The 26,332-nt window shown below is 38.9% G+C and overlaps 1 protein-coding gene across 4 annotated transcripts in view; it reads right to left on the reverse strand.

Annotated features, from left to right (window-relative positions):
* The window catches only part of nav2a (neuron navigator 2a), a 226,426-nt gene that overhangs the window by 11,204 nt on the left and 188,890 nt on the right, over positions 1-26,332 (reverse strand). Inside the window, exons 13-24 of one of the 4 annotated variants that reach the window (XM_073836403.1) lie at positions 25,520-25,829; positions 23,437-24,142; positions 21,827-22,243; positions 20,588-20,653; positions 18,710-18,867; positions 18,263-18,442; positions 10,716-10,768; positions 8,731-8,754; positions 8,311-8,385; positions 3,235-3,318; positions 2,992-3,115; positions 2,182-2,342 (exon numbers count right to left, since the gene is read on the reverse strand). In XM_073836403.1, coding sequence (XP_073692504.1) covers positions 2,182-2,342; positions 2,992-3,115; positions 3,235-3,318; positions 8,311-8,385; positions 8,731-8,754; positions 10,716-10,768; positions 18,263-18,442; positions 18,710-18,867; positions 20,588-20,653; positions 21,827-22,243; positions 23,437-24,142; positions 25,520-25,829 — 2,358 coding nt within the window. Of the gene's footprint in view, positions 1-2,181; positions 2,343-2,991; positions 3,116-3,234; positions 3,319-8,310; positions 8,386-8,730; positions 8,755-10,715; positions 10,769-18,247; positions 18,443-18,709; positions 18,868-20,587; positions 20,654-21,826; positions 22,244-23,436; positions 24,143-25,519; positions 25,830-26,332 lie in introns of all 4 variants that reach the window. The other 3 variants (XM_073836402.1, XM_073836405.1, XM_073836404.1) reach the window with 3 other exon arrangements.

A 26,332-nucleotide genomic window follows, 5' to 3' on the forward strand; every position in this document is an offset into this window, starting at 1 on the left:
TACTATTTTAAACAAGGTTTACAATACAGTTGCATTGATTTCTCTATAGTTGCAAAACTATAAAGTTAAAGAATCAAGATGTTTAAAATAAAAAAATATAAAAAGTTAATAAAGTATTTTTAAAAAATCTAAATGTAAAAGATAAAAATAAGTAAGTTCAAAGTAAAGGAATTTATAATCAAGAATTCAAATATCAAACGAGCAGAACATTTCTGCAGACTTTGCTGTCCTGTGGTAAACTACTAAAATAATTGTATAAATAAACATAATGACTTATAAATCATTATTATTTAAATCATTATTTCAGATAGGGAAGAAGGGAAAAAGTGGGAAAAGGGGATCTGAAAAACAGTATAAGGAAGAGAAAGACAGCAGGCTGAGGAGCAGTACATCTAGGGGTTAGCAGGGTTAGTGGTGTAGTGCGGAGTGAAGCTGGGTTAACCAAAGACAGGTGTGCAGGATTCTCTAAACACACACAATCTTACCTCATACACCTGCCATATGAAGCGACAGCACAGCGAAAAACAAAGAGAGACACAGAAAAGCACATTCAGCTGTGTGTTTGTGTCCTGCACAGGGGTCTGAAGCACAGGCTGCATGACGCTATTAAATCACTGAGAGATCACTGTCTATAACGTCTACCACTAAATCTGCAGGAAGAACTACTACGTTGAAGGAGTCTTGCTAAATTCCATCACCACATTTCACTTAAAGACCCCTCAAAACCAGCACAAACCCCTCAGTGATATGTCCACCAGGACCAATGCACACGCAATAACACAAATCAACTGCAGGAACAGGGATCTAGTTACGTTGGTTACCATTCTCCAAGACACTACATGACCAAAAGGACCACCAGGCCTGTTTTTTGCTAAAAAGACACTGATGGACCCATTCAAAGCTAAATAATAAATTTAAACACAAACTAAACTCAGTCTAAGACTAATGATTAGCAAAAGTAACATCACAAACTGGGACACTAAACAATTAAACACTCAAATTGTTGGTGTACACTATCAATTAAAAGTTTGGGGTTGGTAAGATTTTTTTAAAAGAAGTCTCTTAGGCTCACCAGAGCTGCATTAGCACAGTAAAGCCAGTAATAGTGGGAAAAAGAAAAATTAATTTGGATATATTTTAAAATGTAATTTATTCCTGTGATGCAAAGTTGAGTTTTCAGCATCATTACGTTTGTCTTGATAACCTTCAGAAATCATTCTAATATCCTGATACTTTTTCCTGCTTTTCTTCTTATTATCTCTGTTGAAAACAGTTATACTACTTAATGTTTTTGTGGAAAACATACATTTTCTTCCGGATTCTTTAATCAATAGACAACTCAAAAGCACAACAGTTATTTAAAATATGTTTTTTTTTAACCTTGTCTTTTTCTTTTTTCTTTGATCAATTTAATGCATCCTTGCGGACTAAAATTATTGATTTCTTTCAAAACGAAACAAAAAAATAATACTGACCCCAAACTTCTAAACAGAAGTATATGTAAATATACCAGGACTACAAGCCTACCAGATATAACAAATATAACAGGGTGACTGTTGTCATTATTATTTAACATACATATTCATATTCATATTCATCATCTGACACGTCACCTCCAGCACAGGTCACCAGCTACAGCCGGCATGATACAGCAAAACAGGAAGTACAATATTAAACACTATGTGTATGGTAAACTAACTTCCACTATAAAAACTCTGTTTTCAGGAGAACCATCAGCATCTAGTTAAATAGCACTCTAGATGTTTGTTAGTAGTATTTATTAATATTTAAAGTTTTAGCAACTTCAGACAAAAACATAAAAGACAAATGTTAGACACAAATAGTAGGCAGGATGAAGAAACACACAGGTTTGAAATGGTTAAACAGTTCTTAAGACATTAAAGGGATAGTTAACCCAAAAATGACAGTCCAGGTCATTATTTACCTCAAGCCGTTCCAAACCTGTACGAGTTTCTTTCTTCTGTTGAACATTTAAAGAAGATATTTTGAAGAATACGGGTAACCAAACAGTGACTTCCCACAGCATAGATGGGGACTGGAACATGCTTGGTAACCAACACTCTTTAAAGTATCTTCAGCAGAAGAAAGAACAACCTGAGGTTGAGTAAATGATGTCTGAACTGTCATTTTTAAATGTTGTTCAGAGGAGTGTGTACTCACCCAGTTCTTCTTCTTCTTCTTGCTGTTGGAGTCAGGGTTGTCCATGTTGGAGCCCAGGCTGGAGTGACTGGTGGCGCTGGTGATGCTGGAGACGCTGTCAGATGAGTGCTGTCTGCGCATGCGCAGGTCCGGCTGCGCTCCAGGGCCTGAACCATAATTACCTGATAAACAGATGGATTTTAGTTTACATCAAGATGGCCATTTACTGTTCAGACCGCTAAACTAAACATCAGAGTACAATACATCAACCAATCACAACACAACAAGGTCTGAAAGTATATATGTGACCCTGGACCACAAAACCAGACTTAAGTAGCACGGGTATATCTGTAGAAATAGCCAAAAAAAATCATACGGATCAAAATTATAGAATTTTCTTTTATGCCAAAAATCATTGGGATATTAAGTAAACATCATGTTGCATGAAGATATTTAGTAAATTTCCTAACATAAATATATCAAAACTTAATTTTTGATTAGTAATATGCATTGCCAAGAACTTCATTTGGACAACTTTAAAGGCAGTTTTCTCAATATTTAGATTTTTTGTGCACCCTCAGATTCTAGATTTTCTAATTTGAATCTTGGCCCAAATATTGTCCTATCCTAACAAACCATACATCAACGGAAAGGTAATTTATTCAGTATAATGGTTTTGTGGCCCAGGGTCACATATAGAATGCTTAAAATACCTAATTTGATTAAAACAGAAATGTATTAATTATACACATTAAAAGAAAAGATAGATGAGATAAAGTTTGAAATCAAACATCAAACATTTCTAATATGAAGTCGCAATTTTTCCCTCACCTGAGCGTTCACTCTTGCAGGTGAGTTCTGGAGTGTTGATGACACCGTTAATGGCCGCCTGAGCTACTGCGTTTTGCTTCTTTAGCAGCTCGATTGTTTTCCTCAACTCGTTCAACTCAGAGTCCTAACACACAAAAAATATATATATATATTTACTGACAATGCATCTAGAAAATCATGTTCTGTTTCATTTTATTAATAAACAAGTGTGATAAATCCAAATGCAAGCATGTTGATATTTACTTTCTGTTCTGCGGTCATGGTGAGGCTCTTGAGTCGGATGGTCATGTTGCCCAAACTCTGCTCAAACGCTGCCACCAGGTGGGCCTGAAAAGAAGAACAGGTAAAATGAGGAAAGATAGTTCATTCAAGTTCCAAATGATGTTTTTTTGCCTGCATGCATTATAGCTGAACCATATTACACTATAATACACAGCCATTGGGCAATCTGCCTTCAAGGTGGTTAAATTAAATGTCTAAGCAAAGCTTTCTCCTTGAGATGATAAGAACAGTCACAAACGCATTCGCTCAAAGCTGGATGAACTGCATGAACTGGGTGGGAGCTTCATGGTTATTGCAACGTTCAACAGAAGCAGCAAACCTTAAATTTCCTTTTTTTTTCTTCCAAAAGTCTATTTCTCTGTTCTGACTTGAATTATTCTGTGTAGTTTCATAGTTTATTATGATTCAGCCTTGTATGTTTTAGAAATATACAGTGGCCCCCAATAGTGTTTATTTTTCATTTGTGACTTTATATCTCAGACTTTTTTAGGTATATATGCAGCTTTTTGTCTCATAATTGCTAATTTTATACCTCAAAATAACTATTTTGTTCAAAGCTGCATGAACTGCATGACCCAGGAGCTGCCTGGATATTGCAAGACTTAAACTTACTAAACACTCTTTACCATTAAACAAACACTTAGACGTGCAATCTAAACTCTGGCCCGTATCCCAGACCGGCATGCGGCAACAGAAACTTAATTTACCCTTTCGTTACAGTTCACCTTTCCATTTAAATCTAATGTTCCCTATAGAAATGAAAACAATTACAAATGATCTCTTATATCTCAACTGTTTCTCCCAAACCACAATGACAATAAATGGAGATCAAATGGAGTCTCTTAATTCTCAGACCACCTGAATACACATACATCCCTAAAAATGTCAAAAACAATCTCAATAATGCTTCAAATTGTGCTCAGATAACAAAGTTTGAAATTAAACATTTCCTATCAATTTTTTTTAACAATACACTGCAAAAAAAGGCTTATCTTACTTAGTATTTTTGTCTTGTTTCTAGTCAAAATATCAAAGAATTCTTAAATTAAGATGCATTTACTAAATAACCAAAATTACTTAAGATATTTAGTCTTGTTTTCAGGGGGAAAAAAATTAAATTACTGTAAGTACAGTTTGCTTAAAATTAGTAAAATTATCTGCCAGTGAGGTAAGTAAAATACTCTTGTTTTAAAAATATTTTACTTACCTCACTGGCAGATAATTCAACTTTTTGAAAAAAAAAATAATATATATATATTTTGCTTAAAACAAGACTAAATATCTTACGTACACCTAGTAAATGCATATTAATTTAAGAATATTTAGGTATTTTGACTTGAAGCAAGACCAAAATACTAAGTAAGATGAGCCTTTTTTTTTTGCAGTGTATGAGAGTCAAAGTTAAAACTTTCAAATCTAATATTCCCAAACTACAAAGAAGCAATCACTAAGCATACATTTTTTTTAGGGGTCATCCCCTCACTTCACATCCAAGAGGGTCTTGGGAGCTGTCAGTTGTCTTTGTAAAGCCTCCCTGCCTACATTTTTCTTTCTGAGAATTTTTTTCAAAAATACACTGCAAAAAAAGGCTTATCTTACCTAGTATTTTTGTCTTGTTTCTAGTCAAAATATCAAAGAATTCTTAAATTAAGATGCATTTACTAGATAAGCAAAATGACATAAGACATTTAGTCTTGTTTTCAGAGGGAAAAACAACTAAATAAAGTGCAGTTTGCTTAAAATAAGTAAAATTATCTGCCAGTGAGGTAAGTAAAATACACTTTTTTTAAGAATTTGGCAATTTGACTTGTTCCCAGGTGGAAAAAAAAAAACTAAATTAAGTGCATTTTGCTTAAAACGAGACATAAATATCTTACGTCATTTTGCTTATCTAGTACATGCATCTTAATTTAAGAATTTTTAGATATTTTGACTAGAGGCATGACAAAAATACTAAGTAAGATAAGCCTTTTTTTTGCAGTGTTTGAGAGTCAAATCTAATATTCCCAAACTACAAAGAAGCAACCACTAAGCAATTTTCTTCAGGGTCATCGCCTCACCTCACATCCAGGAGGGTCTTGGGAGCTGTCAGTTGTCTTTGTAAAGCCTCCCTGTCTATATTTTTCTTTCTGAGAGGGAGCGTGCTTCTCTGAGCACCCATGGGAAGGGTAGCGGTTCAAAGGGAGCCACTTCAGAGGGCCGTTCCCGTCAGAACAAACATCACTAGAGCTCTTCAGCTGTTCCATAGATAGCTCAAATTCTGATAACTAAACTACAGCGATATATTAAGAAGCAGCGAAGCTCCTCCTAACACTGATAACTGAGACAGACAAAGCAATGAAGCTGCCTGGGGCCTTGAAATGTTTTACTGGCGTCTGTTGTGTCTTTTTTTTCTATTTGGATATTTCTCACTGTTCTATAGCTGAACAGCCACTAAAGTGTTTTGGAAAACCAAAACAATGTTCTATATACGTCTTACAAACATAAATAATCCTTCACCTCATTCCACAGCAGTCAAAAATTGACATTGTTCTCAACAAGTTGACAAGTTCAGGGTGTACTGTACGTCAGAAACCATTACGCACATGCTTAAAATGGAAGGAAAGACAAACAATGCAGCAAAAAATAGAAAATCTTGTCTTACACTCCTCTTCTGTTAGTATCTCTAAAAACATCTTGTCTAGTTTGTAGTTACACTGTACTTACAAGACTGGATTCCTTTGCCTTAGGCATAACATGTATGTCTTTATGATTTACACATGCATTTATCTTTAGGAGGACATATCAAAAACACTGAACATGGTCTGTACTCCCTTTTTTCTATAGCCATAAATCATCAAATCAAACACAGCCAGTTTCTCTGGTGGAAATGGCACAGATCTGTTCCGACTTGAATTACTCTGCTTAGTCACACAGTGTATTATAATTTAGTCTGATTTTATACACAGTGGTGCTCGATAGTATTCATTTTTCATAATTGTGACTTTATGTCATAAAGTGACTACTTCTATCTTACAGTTGCATAACTGTGAATATCTGTCATAAATGTTCTCATCTCACAAAGATTTTGTTTTTCATAATCATAACTTATAATTAATGCAACTTTTATACTACTGTATACCTTAAAACTGACTATTTCTCACAAATGTAATTGTATATCTCAAAGTATGACTTCATATCTCACAATTGTGATTTTTGTCTCATAATTGTGACTTTTATACCTCAAAATTCAGACTATTCTGACCATTTTTATTTTATGTCTGTTAGTATGACTAGACATCTTACAACTGTGATTTTCTCCTCATAATTTTTTTAACTTTTGTATACAGCTGAGGTCAAAAATTTACATCCCCCTTTCAGAATCTGCAAAATGTTCATGATTTTACCAAAATAAGAGGGATTATACAAAATGTATGTTATTGTTTGTTTAGTACTGACCTCAAGTCCACAAGAGAAAATAAAGGTTGAATTTATAAAAATGATCCCGTTCAAAAGTTTACATCCCCTTGATTCTTAATGCTGTTTTTGTTACCTGAATGATCCACAGTGTCTTTTTGTTTAATATTAGTTGTTTATGAGTCCATTGTTTGTCCTGAACAATTAAACTGCCTGCAGTTGAAATCCATCTTTTCACACTTTTTGAATTTGAAGATCAGGATAAATGTTTGGTCCGTATCCCAGACCTGCATGCGGCAACATAAACTTAATTTGTCTTCTGGGAAACATGTAACTATCTTCTGTAGATTCTGAAGGGCAATATTAAAGAAAAAAAAAATTATATTTAGGCAAAATAAGAAAAATGTTCACATCTCCATTCTGTTCAAAAGTTTTTACCCCCGGCTCTTAATGCATGGCTTTCCCTTCTGAAGCATCAATGAGAGTGTGAACCTTCTCTAATAGTTGCATATGAGTCCCTCAGTTGTCCTCAGTGTGAAAAGATAGATCTCAAAGTCACTGTTGAAAACTGTACAAATACACAAAAATGCTGGAGAACCAAAAGAATTTGTGGGACCTGAAAGATTTTTCTGAAGAACAACGGGCAGTTTCACTGTTCAGGAAAAACAAGGGGCTCATGAACTATCACTTAACAAAAAAACACAGCTGTGGATCATTCAGGTAACAACAGAGTATTAAGAATTAAGGGGATGTAAACTTTTGAAATGAAAACATCTTATATGTGAAATATCTTATTCAGGTCAAGACCTCAACTGTATCAAATTGCAACTATTTCTCACAATTTTAATTTTACCACTCACAACTTTTACTTTTTCTGACAACTGTTTCTTTTTCTCACAATTTCTAAAAATTCTCAACATTAGGACAATTTCTCATTAACGTAATTAATTTTACAACTCTCAATATACTGTACATTTCAAAATAGTAACTATTTTCTCATAATTGCCACTTTACACCTTAAAATTGTCACTATTTCTTGCAATAGCTGCTACATTTCACCTCCGACTGTGATTCCTCCTGTCCGTTAAAATAAAAAGACAAAGTAGTTCTCATAACTGTAATAATTTTACAACTCTCAATATGACTTTATATTTCAAAACACCCACTTTTTTCCTCATAATCGCCTCAAAATTGTGACTATATCTTGAAATAGCTGCTACACTTCACAATTATAATTGAACATCTCATGCTGTGACTTTATTTCTAATAATTACGACAGTACCATGTAATAGAGTGATCTCTAAAAACAGGTTTACTTTTTTAACTTAACAGGTTTAACTACACAGGTAAGTATATGCTAAGTGTAGGAAAAAGTTTGACAATAGCAGGTATTGCCTAAGACGTAGTACTATTGTATGGTAAGATAACGACAAATGGAAACTCCAATGAGGTCATGATCAACGCTGACATTAATCAACTACACAACCCACACAGGCGTCACCGGGATTACAGTAACACCATTTATATTATGCCTCAGGATGACAACTGACACTAGATACAGAAACGGGAATTAATTATGCCCTGAAGATATAATAAAAGAATAAAGAGCCGTTTCAGAACTATGCATCTGTGTCCACCTACATTGGCACTGAGTTGCGTTGTCAAGGCGGACACCTTTTCCTGGGAGGCGTCCAGTTCTCGACGCAGCTTGCGGATCTGGAGAGAAAAAATGCAAGAGAAACGGGTTGAAAGTGCAGATGAAAAGAAGAGGAAAAGGAGGCACACACAAGGGATCCAGGTGTGTCGCGGAAAGAGAACTTTGTGATTTGGTATCAAAGGGGGGAAACAGTTTGCAGGTGTATGTACAGAATAGAGGTGGATGTAAAGATCACAGAGATGTGCGGCGAAATGAGAGCCGAGCGTAAATCCGCCCACAGTTTGTGTTCACAACAGTACAATGGTGGTGAATAAACACACTACAGGTGACGGCAGTGCACTTCACAGGTATGTGGGGGGCCGCGTGTATGTTGTTTTTGCGAAAAAAGAAAAACATGTGCTCACCTCTGACTGTGATTTCTCCTCCGTCTGTTAAAATAAAAAGACAGAGAAGTTGACACATTTAAATGGCTTATTTGCACACCTTTTCTTGTTTAACAGTTGAAAAATGAGCTGCTTTGCCTCCTGAGGGGATAAAATGAACACCAGAGATAGCAACACACACCTGAAAATGAACAGAACGACAACCCTAAAGCTCTAGAGAGGGACTTTTCCTTTTCCTGTGATTTATGAGCTCATCTCTACTGGAAGACGAGCAGACAAACAGGAAGTTGGACACATTTGAATATGATTCACTGACTTATAGATTAGCTGGGAAGTTGGTAACTAGACAATGGGAATCACCCAGAAGCACTTCAATGATAACCACACAAACACATATGTAAAAAGCTTCATTAAACTACACAAGTGTGAGAGCACTAGTACACTCTTAAAAATAAAAGTTCTTTATTGGCATCAATGGTTCAATTAATGGTTCTATGGAACCTTTCAAATGCAGAAAAGGTTCTTTAGAGTTTTAAAATGTTCTTTTAGGAACTGTCCACTAAAAAGGTTCTTTGGGGAACCAAAAATGGTTCTTCTATAGAATCACTGCAAAAAAATGTATTTTAAAGAGTGTAAAGATGGTTCTTTTTAGCTATTTAATAGAAATATTTCATTTTATTTCACAATATATTATTGCCATAATAATCTGAGTTAAAATAAATACAGTTTGTGTAATTACAGCTTCAGCTTCTGACTTTTTGCACAAAAGAGTTAAAATTGTCAAGTTAGCTTATTTAAATGTTAATCTATAGATAATGTACAATATACTATCCCGATTTGTACATTTTTGGGTCAATAAGCATGCTTGCTGACAAATGAGTGCTCTAAAGAACAATAGCATACTAGGGCTCTTTGTATGTCGTCTGGCAAACATGCATGTAATGACACCCACCACAATGATTTTCTTCGCCGTTGACACCTGGTCGACAGCTAGACTGACAGTGACTTTAAAATAGCAGCATTGTCTGTCCGTCACAGCATCATATGACATGTGGGACAAACCCAGCAGCGTCTAGCTGGTTTCGGTTTAATCAAACCTTGCTTTTTGTAAATGTGTTTGATCACACTGACTCAATGTTGTGGCTTTGTCAATGCAACTCTAATCAGAAGAGCTTTGTTTGAATTCTCAGATCTTTAGTTATCTCTGTGACTGAAGATTACCATGCTATTATATCTGGCTTTTGATGAACGTTCAGTACTCTGTGGTACAGAATGAATTTGTACTTTCAAAGGCACCACAAAGCATTTCATGTTTGGCTCAAAGAGACACTATGTTTCTGCATGACAGCTGTTACCCACATACACAAACAAACACACCTGACAACCTCCACCTTTACACAAATCACTGATTTTAGATCAGCATTAATACAGACTGCAGAGTCAGTTAGCCAAGTTCAACAAGATACACTTTTCAAGTCAGTACAGATCATTAGTTTCCTATTTATTGTCATTTAACTAAGTATGAATGAGTTTTAAAGAATAAGAGTAAAACTACGTTTCCTACCGTGTATCCCCAAGAAGTCACAGCTCCCCCCATAGAGAGAGTCGCCATCATCATGATTTTCCACTCTTTGTAATTTAGTAAATCTGATCCTTTCTAAATGAATCTGTACTACCCAACTACCTCCTCTCTTCCTCAAGTCAACCTCATTTGAACTGAAGACTCGCTACACGTGCACCAGAAAGAGAGAGTGTTTTTAAAACACCTCCGGAGGTAAGTAGAGCCGCCCATCTGGAGGTGTGGTGCACTTCACTTGATCCTATTTAAGCACCGGCATTTAGCTTATAATGAATACATTTGACAAAATTTGCTGTTCAGATTGTATGATTTGGAATTTTCATGTTTTACTATGGAAGTTGTATGAAACTAACATAAAAAACAAAATTGGTAAAACATAAAATATATACAAATATTTTTAATAAAACAAGTTTTAACAAAAACTCACCGTCGAATAGACAGAAGAGGTGCTGGACACCAGTGAGAGGGATGATCCATGAACTAAACAGAGAAACACATAAATGTATAGTATTTAAGAAACTGTTCTAATTTTGGGATGTAACAGACTGTTGCTAGGCAACATAACAAAAACCCCCATCATATGCAGCAGGCAGAGAAAATCTGTGTATTTTAACACTAAAATTACTACTACTGAAATGGTAGATTCTTAAGTACACAGAAATGATTACACTGAATGTTTACTTTCAAAACACCTAAATGCAACGTTAACCCCCGGCTAACCTCCCCAGACAAACAAACACAGACAAAAGCATCAACCCACACACACTGTGTCTAACAACCAAACCTCTAATTAAACTTTCACCTGCCCTGACAAGATGTGACTCATCAGAGGTAATAACAGACGGTAACGCTGATCGTGACTGCAAGTTCAGGGGTGTGACTCCAAATCATTTCCCAAACAAATCACAGACACCAGCCCAACCACAGTCCACCCACGGGTCGCCTGGCACTTCCTCATGATGCCATATCAGCCCTGAGGGAAAGCCAAATGGCTGGCTGGGTGTGATGTGGGCGGAGTTATAGATGTTAGAATGAAAGAGCAGCGGCGCTTATAAACACGGCTGAGGACCACCCAGAAAACCAAAACAGAGATAATGTGGGTGAGAGAGGGATGGGGTGGATGGTTTAGGGAAAGAGAAATTCATTATGTGTCTTACATGTTATTAACTACATGGTTCTGTTTGTTTTGGAAAGACATAGCCCTACACACCAAAGAAACATGGCACATCGTACTTACAGTACTGAATGATTATGGCCCCGTTTACACGAAGCGAAGACGCAGATATTTCCCTGCGGTTTGGCTTCTCATTTACACGAAAACCCCGTTTTTATCACAGAAAACGATTATTTCTAAAAACTCCGGCCAAAGTGGATAAATTTGAAAACGCCGTTTTCACGTTGTAGTGTGGACTGTGAAAACGGAGCTTTAACGATGACGCATATTTATAGTCATGTGACGCATTTTGTACCAATAGATGTCTATGTTTACACCAGTAATTGTGTCTGTGCTATTCACTGTCATACTGCTGCTTAAGAGATTTACCTTGTACACTCTTCAAATTACAGTCCTAAAATGATGACAGAAAATTTACTCACAGTTGCTGTCCTGCAAAACATGACGACAACTGCTTTTCAGATAAAATATGAATGAGCGTGATATAGACGCGTCAGTGGATGATGAGATATTTCCGTAAATTATCCAGCCAGAAGAATTGTGTGAAAACTTATAACGTCTGTATAATTTTGGAGGCTTTAAGCATGCGCAGTAAGGCGAATTTGATGTTCCCTTCCGGAGGGAACTCTACGCTGCGTCCTGGTTCAGGACACTTTGGGAACTGCCTTCAGCATGACCGGTTCTGAAACAAATGTATAGAACAACGACAGTGAACTTGACACTGGCCGGCGCCAGCCTGTGACATCATCAACAGGCGCCTGCTAGTATAAAAGCAGGTGCCTGAGAGCACAACACCATCTTTTTGTCTTCAGAGTCCTCTGTTCTAAACGAGTGAGTACAGCGATGCCTAGAGAAAGAAAACTGTTTAGGAAGTGTGCGGATCCGTGTCAGAGAAATCTGACACTTGATGACGCACACGACCTTTTGTTTGGTGTGTTTAGGTGTAAGAGCACGCGCGCTCGGCTCTAGAAGAGCGGAGCGCGTTCATTGTGAGAGTTTCACTTTGAAGAAACTCCGTTCTCGTCTGGCCCTTTTCTCGAGGGAATCGGGCCATCCATCTGCCCCACGCTGCTCCGGTCCCGCCACAGCTGAGGCTGCTCGGCGGCTGAGATTGCGGGGCTCACGGGTGGAGCTGGCTGACGAGTTTGAGAGAGCGTTTAATCGCTCGCGCACGTTAGCCGGAGACGAGAATGCGCTGCTAGCGGATGATGTGTTGTCTCTCACATCCTCCGGTTCTGCAGCGAGTGCTCTTTTGGCTTCAAGCCAGGGCGAGCAGGAGGTTGAAATGGAACAAATATGAGCTCGTTTGAGCCCATGCAGCCTCTCTGCCCCGCATATGAAGAGTTGATGTCTGTTATGGACCGCGCGGCTGCCCACTTGTATCTGCAGTGGAAGCCCGCGAGGGAAGAGGCCGCTCTCGGCAGACTAGACGAGCGGCTTCTTCCGGGCCATGACAAAGCCAACTCCTGTGAGCCTCCCATTCCTTCCTGATCTGCTTAAGAGATCGAGAGGGAATGGGACAGGCCATATTCAGCCCGCATTCACAGGCATCGGCATGTGAATCATGCTGATGTCGAGGGAATGCACGGGCGCGGATATGTGACGATGTCTCTCGCTGACGGTTGCGAACTATCTCTCAGAGCGAGGGACATCGACCCTGAAGGCTCCAAAGGCACATATGCGGCAGTGGCCGGTGCTCCTCTGCACACGATGGCAGTGTTGCAGAGGCGCACCAGGCTGATCTGCTGAAAGATCTGGACCGAGCCCCGGGGGTTTGCATCCCTTGCCGGTCCACGCCTCCACCTAAACACCGGGGGGAAACCAGGCCCGTCCTGGCCCAAGGGCCAGAGACGAGGCCAGGTCGCCAGTTTGGGGCTACCTGCCCCTTCCTTTAACCCCTTGACTCCGGGGCTGGGCCAACGATGAGACCTAGGCTCCATCTGTTGGCCCGGTATGTGAACAGTAAAGACACTTTAATAAAATATTCAAGCGTGTATCAAGCGTAGAGCTCCCTCTACGTGAGGTGTTTCTGTTAAGCCTCCACTTCCCAGAAATACAGGCCGGGAGAACACAAGGTTAAGGCAGCTTGTGAACTCTTTCCGTGGACCTGTCACTACAAGCGTTGAGTGTAAAACAAAGTAGGCCTCCCTTCTATGAGAGGGCGTGTATTCCAAGGCCTCCACTCGATAGAGCTTCCTCAGTTGAGCGTCGTCAGGCTTGTTATGTTCGAGAGCTTAAAGCCTCCCTCACTGAAAGCTCCGCTTCCGGGTTCTGCTATCACCCGGGTTAATACAGGTGTCTAAGTGATAGCACAGTGTAATAGGTCTCCCTCTGTCACAGCCAACAGTACTGAGACCTTCACTCTCACAGTTATAGCAGCTGGCAGGCCCATGAGTGCCTCGCTGACTATTTTTTGGGGGAGTGCAGTCTTCCACTCACCAAAAACTAGTGTTGTAGGCTTCTCTCCTTGGAGATGTAGTCTCGGAGCCTCCACTACACAGAGCTAGATGATAAATGAGATTTTTCATTATTGGCTCTGACTGTGAGTATCTGCCTTTTCTTGAGCGTCGAGTGTAGTCAGGCCTCCCCTCGCCTAGAGCGCTTTACCTGAGGCCTCCACTCTGAAGAGTTTCCTAGGGAGAGCGTCGTAGGCCTCCTCTCGCTTAGAGAGTCTTTCTGCTGAAGCCTCCCCTCTCCAGAAGCTCCGCTTTCAGGCTCCGCTATCGCCTAGAGACTGCAAATCTGGTGATCCTCGCTATGCTTAGGACACCTACTCAAAACCACATTTGTGGTGTTTGCTCACGCAAGTCTTTGAGCATTCTCTGAAATCCACGTGAGTGGTAAGTGCACTATTCAGGCACTTCACTAAAATCCATACTCATGGTAAGGTCCCTCCCGTAAAGGCAGGTTCCTTTCTCCCTTGGACCACGCAGGGTTCCTCCGTGTCCACTCTCTGAGCTGGTTTTTCTCAAAAACCTTTTAGTTTTCCAGCTCCAATCCAGATAGCGCTGCTAGCAGGATTGAGTGTCGGGCCTCCTCAGGCCTCACTCTCCAGAAGAGCTCCAAAATGAAGGTATTTCTGTCGCACAGGCTAGTCAGCCTCACGGATGACCTTCAAGGCTAGAGTGTAGCTAGGTCATGAGACCTCCACTCTCAGAGTTCTTCCTTGCTAAGCACGGAGGTGTGTTAGGCTCCCTCTTTAGAAAGCCTCCACTCTCCAGACTCCACTCAGGCAGTACTGTCGTTTAGGCTGTTCAGCTTCGATGAACGCCTGCAGTGTTGAAGTGTAGTAGGTCTTGGGACCTCCACTCTTAGAGTCCTTCTGCTGCTCGCAGAACATTGCCAGCCTCACTCACAGAGTGTTGCCAGGCTTCCTTTCGGCGAAGCCTCCACTCCTCGGGAAATCTCCACTTAGACAGGCCTGCTGCACAGGCTATTCAGCCTCACAGGCCGTCGTCAGTGTCAAGTGTAGTTAGGTCATGAGACCTCCACTCTGTAGATTCCCTCTGAGCAGAAGCTCCACTCGGGTAGTTCGGGTTGCATAGGCTATACAGCCTCACTGAATACCCCCAGTGTCGAGTATAGGCTTTTTCCTCCGGGCGTGAGTGTAGCCGGGTCTCCCCTCACTGAAGGGCTAGTGAGACCTCCACTCCTAAGAGCTGGTGGACTGAACGTTGTCAGGTTTCCTCTCCTTTTAGAGAGTCTTCTGTGAAGCCTCCGTTCTCCAGAGGCTCCGCCTCCAGTACTTCTAGGCGTGAGTGTAGCCAGGTCTCCCCTCACGGCAGGGTTATTTGAGACCTCCACTCCTAAGAGCTAGTGGATGGAATGTTGTCAGGTTTCCTCTCTTTCAGAGAGTCTTTTATGAAGCCTCCATTCTCCAGAAGCTCCGCTTTCAGTACTTTCAAGCGTGAGTGTAGCCAGGTCTCCCCTCACTGGAGGGTTATTTTGAGACCTCCATTCCTAAAGAGCTAGTGGATGGAATGTTGTCAGGTTTCCTCTCTTTTCAGAGAGTCTTTTATGAAGCCTCCATTCTCCAGAGGCTCCGCTTCTAGTACTTTCAAGCGTGAGTGTAGCTAGGTCTCCCCTCACTGGAGGGTTATTTGAGACCTCCACTCCTAAGAGCTAGTGGATTGAATGTTGTCAGGCTTCCTCTCTTCTAGAGAGTCTTTTATGAAGCCTCCATTCCATCTATACCTGTAGCACTGAATGTTGTCAGGTCCCTAGAGCAGGCGTTCGCCCTGCCGAGACCTCCATTCCCTAAACTCCGCCCCTTATGGTCAGGGCGTTTATGAGCTCCTTCACTTAGGGAGCTAAGTGTAGTAGGCTTCCTCTAGGCCTCCACGCTTGAGAGTTGTGTGCACAGGTAGCCGGGCTAGCCGTGGCAGGTCACTGGGCCCCAGCGACTCTCGCTGATGCAGGGGTGATTTCCTTCTTGACTCCTCATTCAGTCAGTTTGATCACCTATCCCTCGGCATGGCGGCGTTGGTATAAGCGTTCCCAAAGTGTCCTGAACCAGGACGCAGCGTAGAGTTCCCTCCGGAAGGGAACGTCTCGGGTTACGTATGTAACCTTAGTTCCCTGAGGACAGGGAACGAGACGCTGCGTCTCAGGGCCATGCCTCGGGCCCTGCACAGACCTCCGTCCGACAAAAAGATGGTGTTGTGCTCTCAGGCACCTGCTTTTATACTAGCAGGCGCCTGTTGATGATGTCACAGGCTGGCGCCGGCCAGTGTCAAGTTCACTGTCGTTGTTCTATACATTTGTTTCAGAACCGGTCATGCTGAAGGCAGTTCCCAAAGTGTCCTGAACCAGGACGCAGCGTCTCGTTCCCTGTCCTCAGGGAACTAAGGTTACATACGTAACCCGAGACGTTTTCCTACGTTTCAGTGTGGATGAGAAACTTTTGGAAAACGCTTGGAAACACTAGTGTGGACGTTTTAAAATGAAAACTCCGTTTTCAAATGTATCCGGATTAATGTAAACGTAGCCTATGATTACTATTTAATTCATATGTAAGCATAATTTAATTCTATGTAAGCATACCTGGCCAATAAAGACAGACAGACAGACAGACAGACATATATAATGTTTATTATATATCTGTCATTATTATAATCAATATTAGAAATGCTGTCTGCTGTTTTTATGTTTATTTATTGTATTTAATTTAATATATTTATTATATTTTCTCTGATTTATTGTCTGTTTTATTACCTTGATGTTATTATACTCTGTATATAAAATGCTTTGGCAATACCGTAACAAATGTCATGCCAATAAAGCTACCTGAACTGAGCAGACAGACAAACAGATAACGACAGATAGAGAGATAGATAAATAGACAGACAGACAGACAGACAGACAGACAGACAGACAGACAGACAGACAGACAGACAGACAGAGAGATAACGACAGACAGACGGACAGATCGATAGATAACGACATAAATTTAGAGAGATATATACTGTAGTGTAGACAGACCGACAGACAGACAGACAGACAGATCTGTCTGTCAATCATTCTCTATCTATCAGTCTATCTATCAGATACATAAATATATAGACAGATCACTATTGCCTGAGGCTGAGGATATGTAATGTATCTTTTTTTTACTTCCTGTGTGTGGATCAAGTCCTCTCTTAAACCTGTTCCCACAATCCCTAAGGGACTTTTATGACACTCGTGTTTCAGAGTCACAGAGTTCAGTCCGCTGTCCGTGGAACACACACTGTATCATATTTTGATTCTGAAGAGAACGTACATGGCTTTAAACCTGTATTTGGTTTCAGATGTTACAAAAGGCACAGTTGGGCAATACTGGGTTACTGTGCCGCAAGTGTCATCTTTACAATTTTCGTTTATGGCTTAACCATCTCTGGTAAACATTTTCCTGTTCTTAAAGGAGAGACTCATAACAGGTAAATGGATGAACAGGTGGTCCGGGCTGAGTGGAAAATTGTAACGACTTGAAATGTAACATAAAGCTTTAGGTACACAACGATTATTCAAAAAGACTTGACGTCTGTCACTGAAAACAGAAGAGGAGAGGAGAACAGAGATTGCCGATTTAGTCTAATGGGTGAATAGACTGAGGATCAACAGATGGGCTTATGCTGGATTCAGTTGTCTGTGAGTTGTATTTCAGCACGAAGTTCAAGCTGTCAAGCTGTTGCAGATATTTACCTTCTTTTTTTTTTTTTATAAAAGCCTATCTTGTATTGTCTTTAAGAACAATGAGTGAGCTGCTAAGCTAGACAACATTTTCCTGATTGTGATTTTCTGATGGGTGCTACATATAGTACTGGTACTGACACATAGACTCTTCTAAAACTTAGACAACAAAATAATGCTGCCTTCTAAGATATCTTGTTCTGGCCAAATTGCAACACATTTGTGTGCAGTCATCATCCCAGAATTCACTGCATTGGAAAAAAAATATTGAAACATACTAACATAAATACATCAATCTTACTATAAACTGCCATTTCACACAGCTTTTTGTGTGTTATGTATTATTCATGTTTGTTATTAGCTTAGTAACAATGTCAAACACTTTTGTGGTTTATAAGAGTTATTGCTCATATAGTTAGTGCTATTTTGAGTGCCGCTCATGCCGTTGTAATTTCCAAATCATTCACTTATGGGCTTTCTTTTTCAGGTAGGATACTGACTTAAAAAGTATTTTCAGAAGAGCTAATGTGGAAGATTTGAGGATTATGACTGCATGAATCAAATTTAACATGTCCAAAGTAGAGAAGGGCATATATGAATCCACTGTCTCTTACATTTATTTTTCTCACCTTCCTCGAACCCGTCTCTGAAGGATCCCGACCGGCTCATGGTGCGGGTCTTCTCGTCCAGCGACATGCAGGAGTTGCGCAGACGGGAATCACTATGACTGTCCAGCGGGTTGTCCTGATTGGTCAGGCTGTTGTTGCGCAGGCTGGCTAGATTAATCTGAGCACCTGTGGTGGGGCTTCCTGTAAGTAACACACAATGACACATAATCAAGACAAGATCAATAATAATAGTAAAAATGACAGAGTCACTTCTAGTATGGTCTGCTGCTTGTACTATAATTTCAGACAAACTCTTTGGGAAAATGACCAGCAATATTTAAAATATTTTAGCCTTTTTTAAACTAATGCAAAGTGCACACTTGAGTCTAAAAGTAATATATATTTCTGAAAAACATCACTCAAATAATCGTAACAGACTATAGACAGAAAATGTTATATGCATTTTACCAAGTTGAGCAAAGTTAAACCGTGTTCCAGAGGGTGACGTCAAACTGGAACCAGTGGAGAAGGGAGAGTTACTGGCTGAGTCCTGCAATCCACCAGCCGAATGTGAGCGCAGCCAATCACGTGCCTCCTCCTGACGCAGTTGTGATGAAGGGCCATACCTGCAACAAGAGGAAAATATCTGTCAAAAATGTCAAAAATATCTGACACCTGAGCAATTTGGGAAGAAATAAGACCATTTTTAATACATAAAAAGTCATTTTATTGATTCTAATTTTTAATATTATATATATTTTTTGTATTTCATTTTAAATATGATATATTCACACTACCATTCAAAAGTTAATTTGAAAGACATAAACACTAATATTAAGCAAGGAAAAATTAAATTGACCAAAAGTAAAACATTTATAAAACATGTATAAGATTTAAAGATTTCTATTTAAAATAAATCTTTTCTATTCATAAAAAAAAAACACTGAAAGTAATTAAAAGTAGTTCTTGAACAGCATATCAGAATTATTTCTGAAGAATCATGTGACACTGAAGACTGAAGTAATGGCTGTTGAAAATTCAGCTTTGCCATCAGAAATAAATAAATGCAATAATGTTTCAGAATATTACTATCATAATATTTTTAATTTTTTTTAAGACTTAAAAGATAAATAAATAAATAAAAAATCTCACTGACCCCAACCTTTTGAATGGTAGTGTATATAAAATGTCATATTTTACATATTAAGATATCTGTTAAGAAATCCTGTCAATGTGTAATATATACTTTGCATTTACAAAAAAAAAACTAAAATAAAAAAAACATGTTCATAGTATGAAGAATTACTAGAATTCATCACCAGTTTGCAATAATGTAAGTGTAAACAGAGTTACAGATACAAATTTGGGTACAAGTTTGCTCACATAATGCAGACAGAAAATTAATAAAACTGTGGGAGGAACAACAGAAATGTCCAAAAAAGCTGCTAATTCACATATAGTACTCCATAATGTAAAACGAACTCTACAAAAAGTGACAAGTGCCATGCGCTCACACCAAAACTGCAACAGAAAACAGTGCTCAAAATTAAAACTGTGGCCACACGGCATATTAAACACAGAAGCATGTGCAAGAAAGAGAAAGGGATAGAACAGAAAGAAGGAGAACGTGAGTGCCAGTGCAATAAGCAAAGTGTGCAGGATTCTGCATATTCCCACAATGCACCTGTACTTGAGTCCCCACTTGGAAAGCGTGCTTCTATCACTGAGAGAGATGCAATGGAACAGCGGGGAAGAAGAGGAACATGTGGAGCCTACTCAATAATGAGGGGTTGGTCCAGACAGATAATAAGGTTTAATGAAATTATAATTGCGCTATTAAAGATGATTATCCTTTGATCTGTATTTTGACTCATCTAGAACTCAAAAAACAAAAACAGATCTTGATCTGCACTGTCACGTTTATCATAAAGCAAACAAGCTGTCTTGTCATGGTTTTTACCACTAGGTGTCGCAAGTGTCAACAAGGGTAAATAAATAAAGCCCACATGAAACGGTTTGACAATCACAGTTCTGCATCATGTTGATGTGTTGACATATTTCCTATTTAAACAGGAAGTCCCTTTTTTTAAACAGCCAGTAGCCTTTAGTTTATGCCACAAACCTGCGAAACCTCACCTGACACTTCTATCACAAACTATGTGATTCCAACAGGATTTAGCATATAAATGGCCTCAAAATTAAGAGACGTGGACTAAAAGCCACAAAACCCCACTTTTGATTGCATGGGGTCTTTAAAACGTTAACATTACGCAAACACAAAGACACAAAGCCATGTCATTATTAAAAAGCAGCATAAGCGGACTCAAAAGCTATCGGACATTTTACCTGTCTTGCTTCCGGGGCAATGTGTTACGGCTGAATTTAGGACTGGCAGAGGGAGAGGAGAGGGGACTTGGGGAAAGTAGAGGGGAGAGGAGAGGGTTGATAGACAAAAAGAGCATTGGAGAAGAGATGAATACAGAATTAGAGACACCCCAAGAGGCTTCCACACTGCAGTATCATGTTCTTAAACTTGATAAAGTGTTGTTATTCTGAGCACTGTGATAGTAGACGCTTGTTCAATTTAAAATTGTAAACCTGAAGTTTACCTTTCAACATAAAGTTAACTTAAAGTTTATCCATCAACTGGGTTTTTTAACAAACTTACTAAAAAGCTTTTGTTTTGTTTATTTATTTATTTGTATTTTGAGGAAGCCTGCTTCTACCATTGGATAAAGAATAAAAAATGTAACTTTTTATCTCGCAATTCTGACTTTTTTCTTAGAATTGCAAAGAATTGCAGAATTTTCTCACAATCTTGATCCATAACTTGCAATTGCAGGTTTATATCTCTGAGAAAAAGTCAGATTGGTGAGTATATATTGCAATTCTGACTTTATAACTAAAATCTCTGAGTTTATATCATGCAATTCTGAGAAAAAGTCAGAATTGCGAGAAATAAACTTGCTATTGTGAGAAATAAAGTCAGAATTGCGTGATATAAACTCACAATTGTGAGTTATAGTCAGAATTGTGAGACAAACTTGCATTTGCAAGAAAAAGGTCAGCATTGCAAGTTTATATCATGCAATTCTGACTATAACTCACAATTGTTTGTATCTCGTATTTCTAAAAAAAAAAGTCTGATCGGCGAGTTTATATCTTGCAATTCTGACGTTATAACCAAAAATTGAGTTATATCATGCAATTCTGACTATAACTTGTAATTGTGAGTTTATATTATGCAATTCTGAGAAAAAAATCTGAATTGTGAGAAAAAAAGTCAGCACTGTGAGTTTTACTCCCACAATTCTTACTTTATTTCTCACAATGGTGAGTTTGTATCTCGCAATTCTGAAAAAAGTCTGATCGGCGAGAACCAAAAATTTATTATATCACACAATTCTGACTATAACTCACAATTTCGAGTTTATATAATGCAATTCTGACTATAAGTCAGAATTCTGAGTTTATATCACACAATTCTGAGAAATCTTACGAAGATACAACCTTGCAATTGCGAGAAAAACTTTTGAAAAGTTTTAATCTTCACTAAAGTTTTTTCCTTTTCTGTCCCACACTCACCTCTCTGACATGCCTGTCTTGGCACTACCCGTTCGCATCATTACTGGGTGAACATCATCTCGATGATGCCCGCTGCCCACCGACATGTCGATGGACTCGCTGCTGGTGTGCATGCTGCTGACGGAGGGGTAGCCGAGAGCCGAAGAGCTGCTGATGGTGGTGCCCCAGGTCCCAGTGCCGGTTGAGTACACCGAACCGGGACTCGAAGCTTGTTCGCTGCCCCCTATGCTGGCGCCACGACCTCCATACAGGGGACTGCTGCCGCCGCTGCCTGGTACAGTGGAGGGGGAGTCCAAGGGCCCACCGGAGGACTGGGTGTGCCCAAGGGTAGCGTGGGGGTTGGAGATGACCACCGAGTTTTTCATGCTCTCTGCAGTGGTGACCGGGGCTTGTTTAGCAGACTTACCACCAAAAAGTCTGAGAGATAAAGAAAGAGAAAGAGAATATAATAAAAACAAACAAACATTCATACATACGTACATAATAGAGCATAATAGCAAAACAGATACTGAGAAATCATGTACATGTATGGGCCATTCTACATTCAGAGTTGGAAACGCATTGAAAAAATGTATTTTTCCAAAAAACGTGTATGTACGCAAATTGTATAATATCCAAGGTACACATTTCTACTAATTGTGCATTTAATTCTCATATTTGATTTTCAGAAAGTTTTGGAATATTTGTCACTACTGAAACGCAGAAATATTTATTTAATTATAAGGGTTATACTGACCTATTAAGATTAAGCTTACATCTACATTGTGAATATACTTTTTCACTATTTTATAAAAACATTTTCAGAGGTAAATCAATACCAATTACATTTGTAACAATATTTCAAGTATAATTTATGAATTTGTTGTATTCTGAATCCAATTTTTCTTTGTAAAAGACAAAGAGTTGATCATATTGATTTCAAATTTAAGGATTAATTAGCCTGAATATAAATTGAACCAAACACTATCATAACATTTTAGTTGATAATTCAGTATACTTTATTTTTGAGAAAACATCCCATGTTTCGGTAGTGACTGCACATTTTCGGAAGTGATGTAACGTTTTGGTAGCAACCACATCACATTACAGAGTTTTAACTTATACTAAAACACTACTAAAACATACTAATATACAAAAAAACTGTTCTTAAATTTAGTTTATTTCCACCAAATATAAGAATTATGTGTTCCCTTTTGTCACTACCAAAACAATGAGGACATGTTTCGGTATTTCTGTTTATTTCCAGCCTTTAATGTTCACTATGTCTCTTTTAACCCTAAAGCTAAAGGGAAAAAAAATAGTCCTATCCTTAAAAATAGTGGATAAAGATTAAAAGCACTTTGCTCATCAATAACATGAGCAGCTTAGAGAGAAACTTGAGCCACCCTAGAGACCGTCATAAAGCAGGTTATGTAAACAGCTTCAGAGAGCGTCTAATCACGGAGCTGGAGGAGGTTACAGAAACTCATTCCTCCTTTCACATGTTTGGCTATTTAAGAGGGGCCCGAGAAGATGAATGAAGCCATTAATTGAGGAAGCGTCAATGAAAACTCTGGTTTATGAGGGTGAAATTCTGTGTGTGGTCATGTTACCCCTGTCTCTTTTTGTACCTTCTCAATGTTGGAGATGAGACCTCGCTATACTTGTTTCCCTGTCTTGCTGTTTGTGGAACAGTTGCTGCTCCTCCTCCCGAAACGATCGGATTGGTTCTCAGGTTGTCAACCTCTGTTGCCACGCCTTTTTCCTTGTCCGTTTGATTGGCTGGGTTTACATGCCCGTTGGTTTTAGTGCCAGAATCTCTCGGTTTACTAGTCGTGGCAGCAGTAAGGACAGGAGTTCGGGAAAGTAGGCTTGACTCAATACTGCTTGTGGATGAACGGTTTCCATTGCGGGCTGCGGCTCCGGAGCGGGAGGGTCGAGGTAGACTTCGGTACTGCAGTGTTGAACGAGCACTGGGTGACAGGTAGCCATCCTCCTGAGGAGGCAGCAAACCATCCACAGCCCCTTTTAATGACCCTCTCCCACCAACCAGAAAGGCAGAGGATTTGGGAATCTTCCCCAAGGTGGCAGAGCCGCTGGTAATGGTGGCACCGCTCGCTGTCACCAGAGTGATGCTGGAGGTTGTTACCACAGTGGCCTGGCCGTGGACGCCGTTGGGCTTCTTGAACCCAAAGGTGCTTGTGGGGACTCGGCCTGCGAGCGTTTTCTTGGCTTCGTCTCCGCTGCTTCGACCGGCGTCGGAGGAGGAATGCTGGACGATGTTGGAACTGGGAGATATGCGGCCTTTTTCGGAGACCTTAGCATCATCTGTTTTACCTATCAGACAAAAGAATGTTACAGCTGGAGGAGTTGATAATGCATAAAACTTGCAGATAATGTCAACACTGTGTGTGATTAAATGAAACAAGGGCTGCATGACTTGGGCTGAGGGGGGGCTGTCAAATAGCGATTTTTCTGATATTTTATCTGATTATTTTTAATCATTTAAAATAATTTTTTAATTAAGAAAAAAATATTTTACAGTACAACAGATTAAATTGTTACTATGATTTAAAATGTTCAATAAAAAAATATACTAAACTAAACTAAAATAAATTAAAACAACTACAGGTTTGTTGTGAAAGATTTTAGGGTTGCACAATTTGGCAAGACTCTTTTTTATTACATATATTAACATGACACTATAATAATAATTATAATTTATAAATAATTTATTTATTTACAAATAAGTTATTTGTAATAATTACAAATAATATATTTAATTAAGAGAGAGTATTTTACAGTACAACAGATACAAATGTTATTGTGATTTAAAATGTATAACATATATTAGTATGACTATGCAATAATAATAATAATAATATAAACAATGTATTTATTTATAAATAATTTAATTGTAATAATTTAAATAATGTATTTAATTAAGAAAAAGTATTTTACATTACAACAAATACACATGTGATTGTGATTTACAATGTTTAAATTTTTTAAATATTTTTAAGGTTGCACAATTTGGCCAGAACCTTTTTTGATTACATATATTATTATGACTATATTATAACAATAATAAAACAAAATAACAAACACTGCTATTGTAAAGAAAATGTATTTAAGAAAACTATTTAAAGTACAACTTTAAAATTAAATTACAATGTTATAATATATTATAATAATTCTATAATGTACTATATAATACACAAATTTTACTTTTTTTCATTTCTAAAATTATCCATCAATTAATCCATCAAGTTTTTATTTTGGCAGAAAACCATAAAGAGTCCTTAAAGCTTCTAAAGAAACCAACAGCTGGTTTTTAAGTCATTAAGTTTATTACAGATTTGGGAAGATGGTTGGTGGTTATTTTGTTCGCAATTGATTCAAAGTCAAATAGATTCAAAGTCAGACAGATGAAGGAATGGAGCATTTACTGTGAACCGAGCTGCTTCGAGACACTGAAAGCTCTGGGTCATGAGCTGCTCACGTGTTATTGAAAATAGTGCCATGATTTACTTAGAAAAATGGAGCATGTATATTTGATTCAATCACACTGAGCAAAACTGCAATTTCTTTTCTTTTTTTTGATTACTCATGCAGCCATGAATCATTTTTTTCTGAATTCCAAGCCTACAAACAAACATCACAGACCAGTTACAGTTGCAATGTTTTCAATGCACTTTTAAACAGAACACCTACTTGTGCCTTGTGTTTTAATCACACCAGATCCCGTGGTTCCGGTTGTACTTTTCGTCCGTGGCGCAGTCACGCCCACCTGTGCGCTCATGCCCCTCCTCCAGGAGCCTGTCTGAGAGATAGGTGCTGTTTTCCGTCCAGAGCTGCTCTTATCCGACTCCTCCAAATCATCCGAAGGGTTCCGCCGCCACTTCAGACCCGCTTCCATTTTGATGCCACAATCCAAACCCCCGTCAGACTTCATCTTGACCTCATCACCGGTCCAAACAGTGTTGCGTTCAGCCGCTGAATGCTTCTCTGCATCTGTCTGAGGCTATGGAACAAAACAACATAAACTTTCAAAATCAACATTATGAATGCATCAGTTTTAGAATGTAGTTATACAAGGGGCAGCCGTGGCCTAATGGTTAGAGAGTCAGACTTGTAACCCAAAGGTTGCGGGTTCGAGTCTCAGGTAAGGCAGGGATCCCTTGAGCAAGGCACCGAAGGCACCAGCAGTGGGCAGCAGGTGTGTGTTCACGGTGTGTGTGCTCACTACTGTGTGTGTGCACTTGGATGGGTTAAATGATGGATGGGTTAAATTGGATGGGTTAAATGCAGAGCACAATTTCCTAGTATGGGTCACCATACTTGGCCTCACATCACCTCCTTTCCTTTCCTTATGAGTAATATTAGCAAGCATTTACATATTTTTCATAGCGATGTGATATAAAAATACAACTAATGAATAGATGGATAAACCTTTATTGGTATTTACACTGCCATTCAAAAGTTTGTGATCACTAAGATTTTTTGTTTTTTAAAGAATTCTCTTAT

This window comes from Garra rufa, chromosome 3 (assembly GCF_049309525.1).
Source record: "Garra rufa chromosome 3, GarRuf1.0, whole genome shotgun sequence".
Classification (NCBI taxonomy): domain Eukaryota; kingdom Metazoa; phylum Chordata; class Actinopteri; order Cypriniformes; family Cyprinidae; genus Garra; species Garra rufa.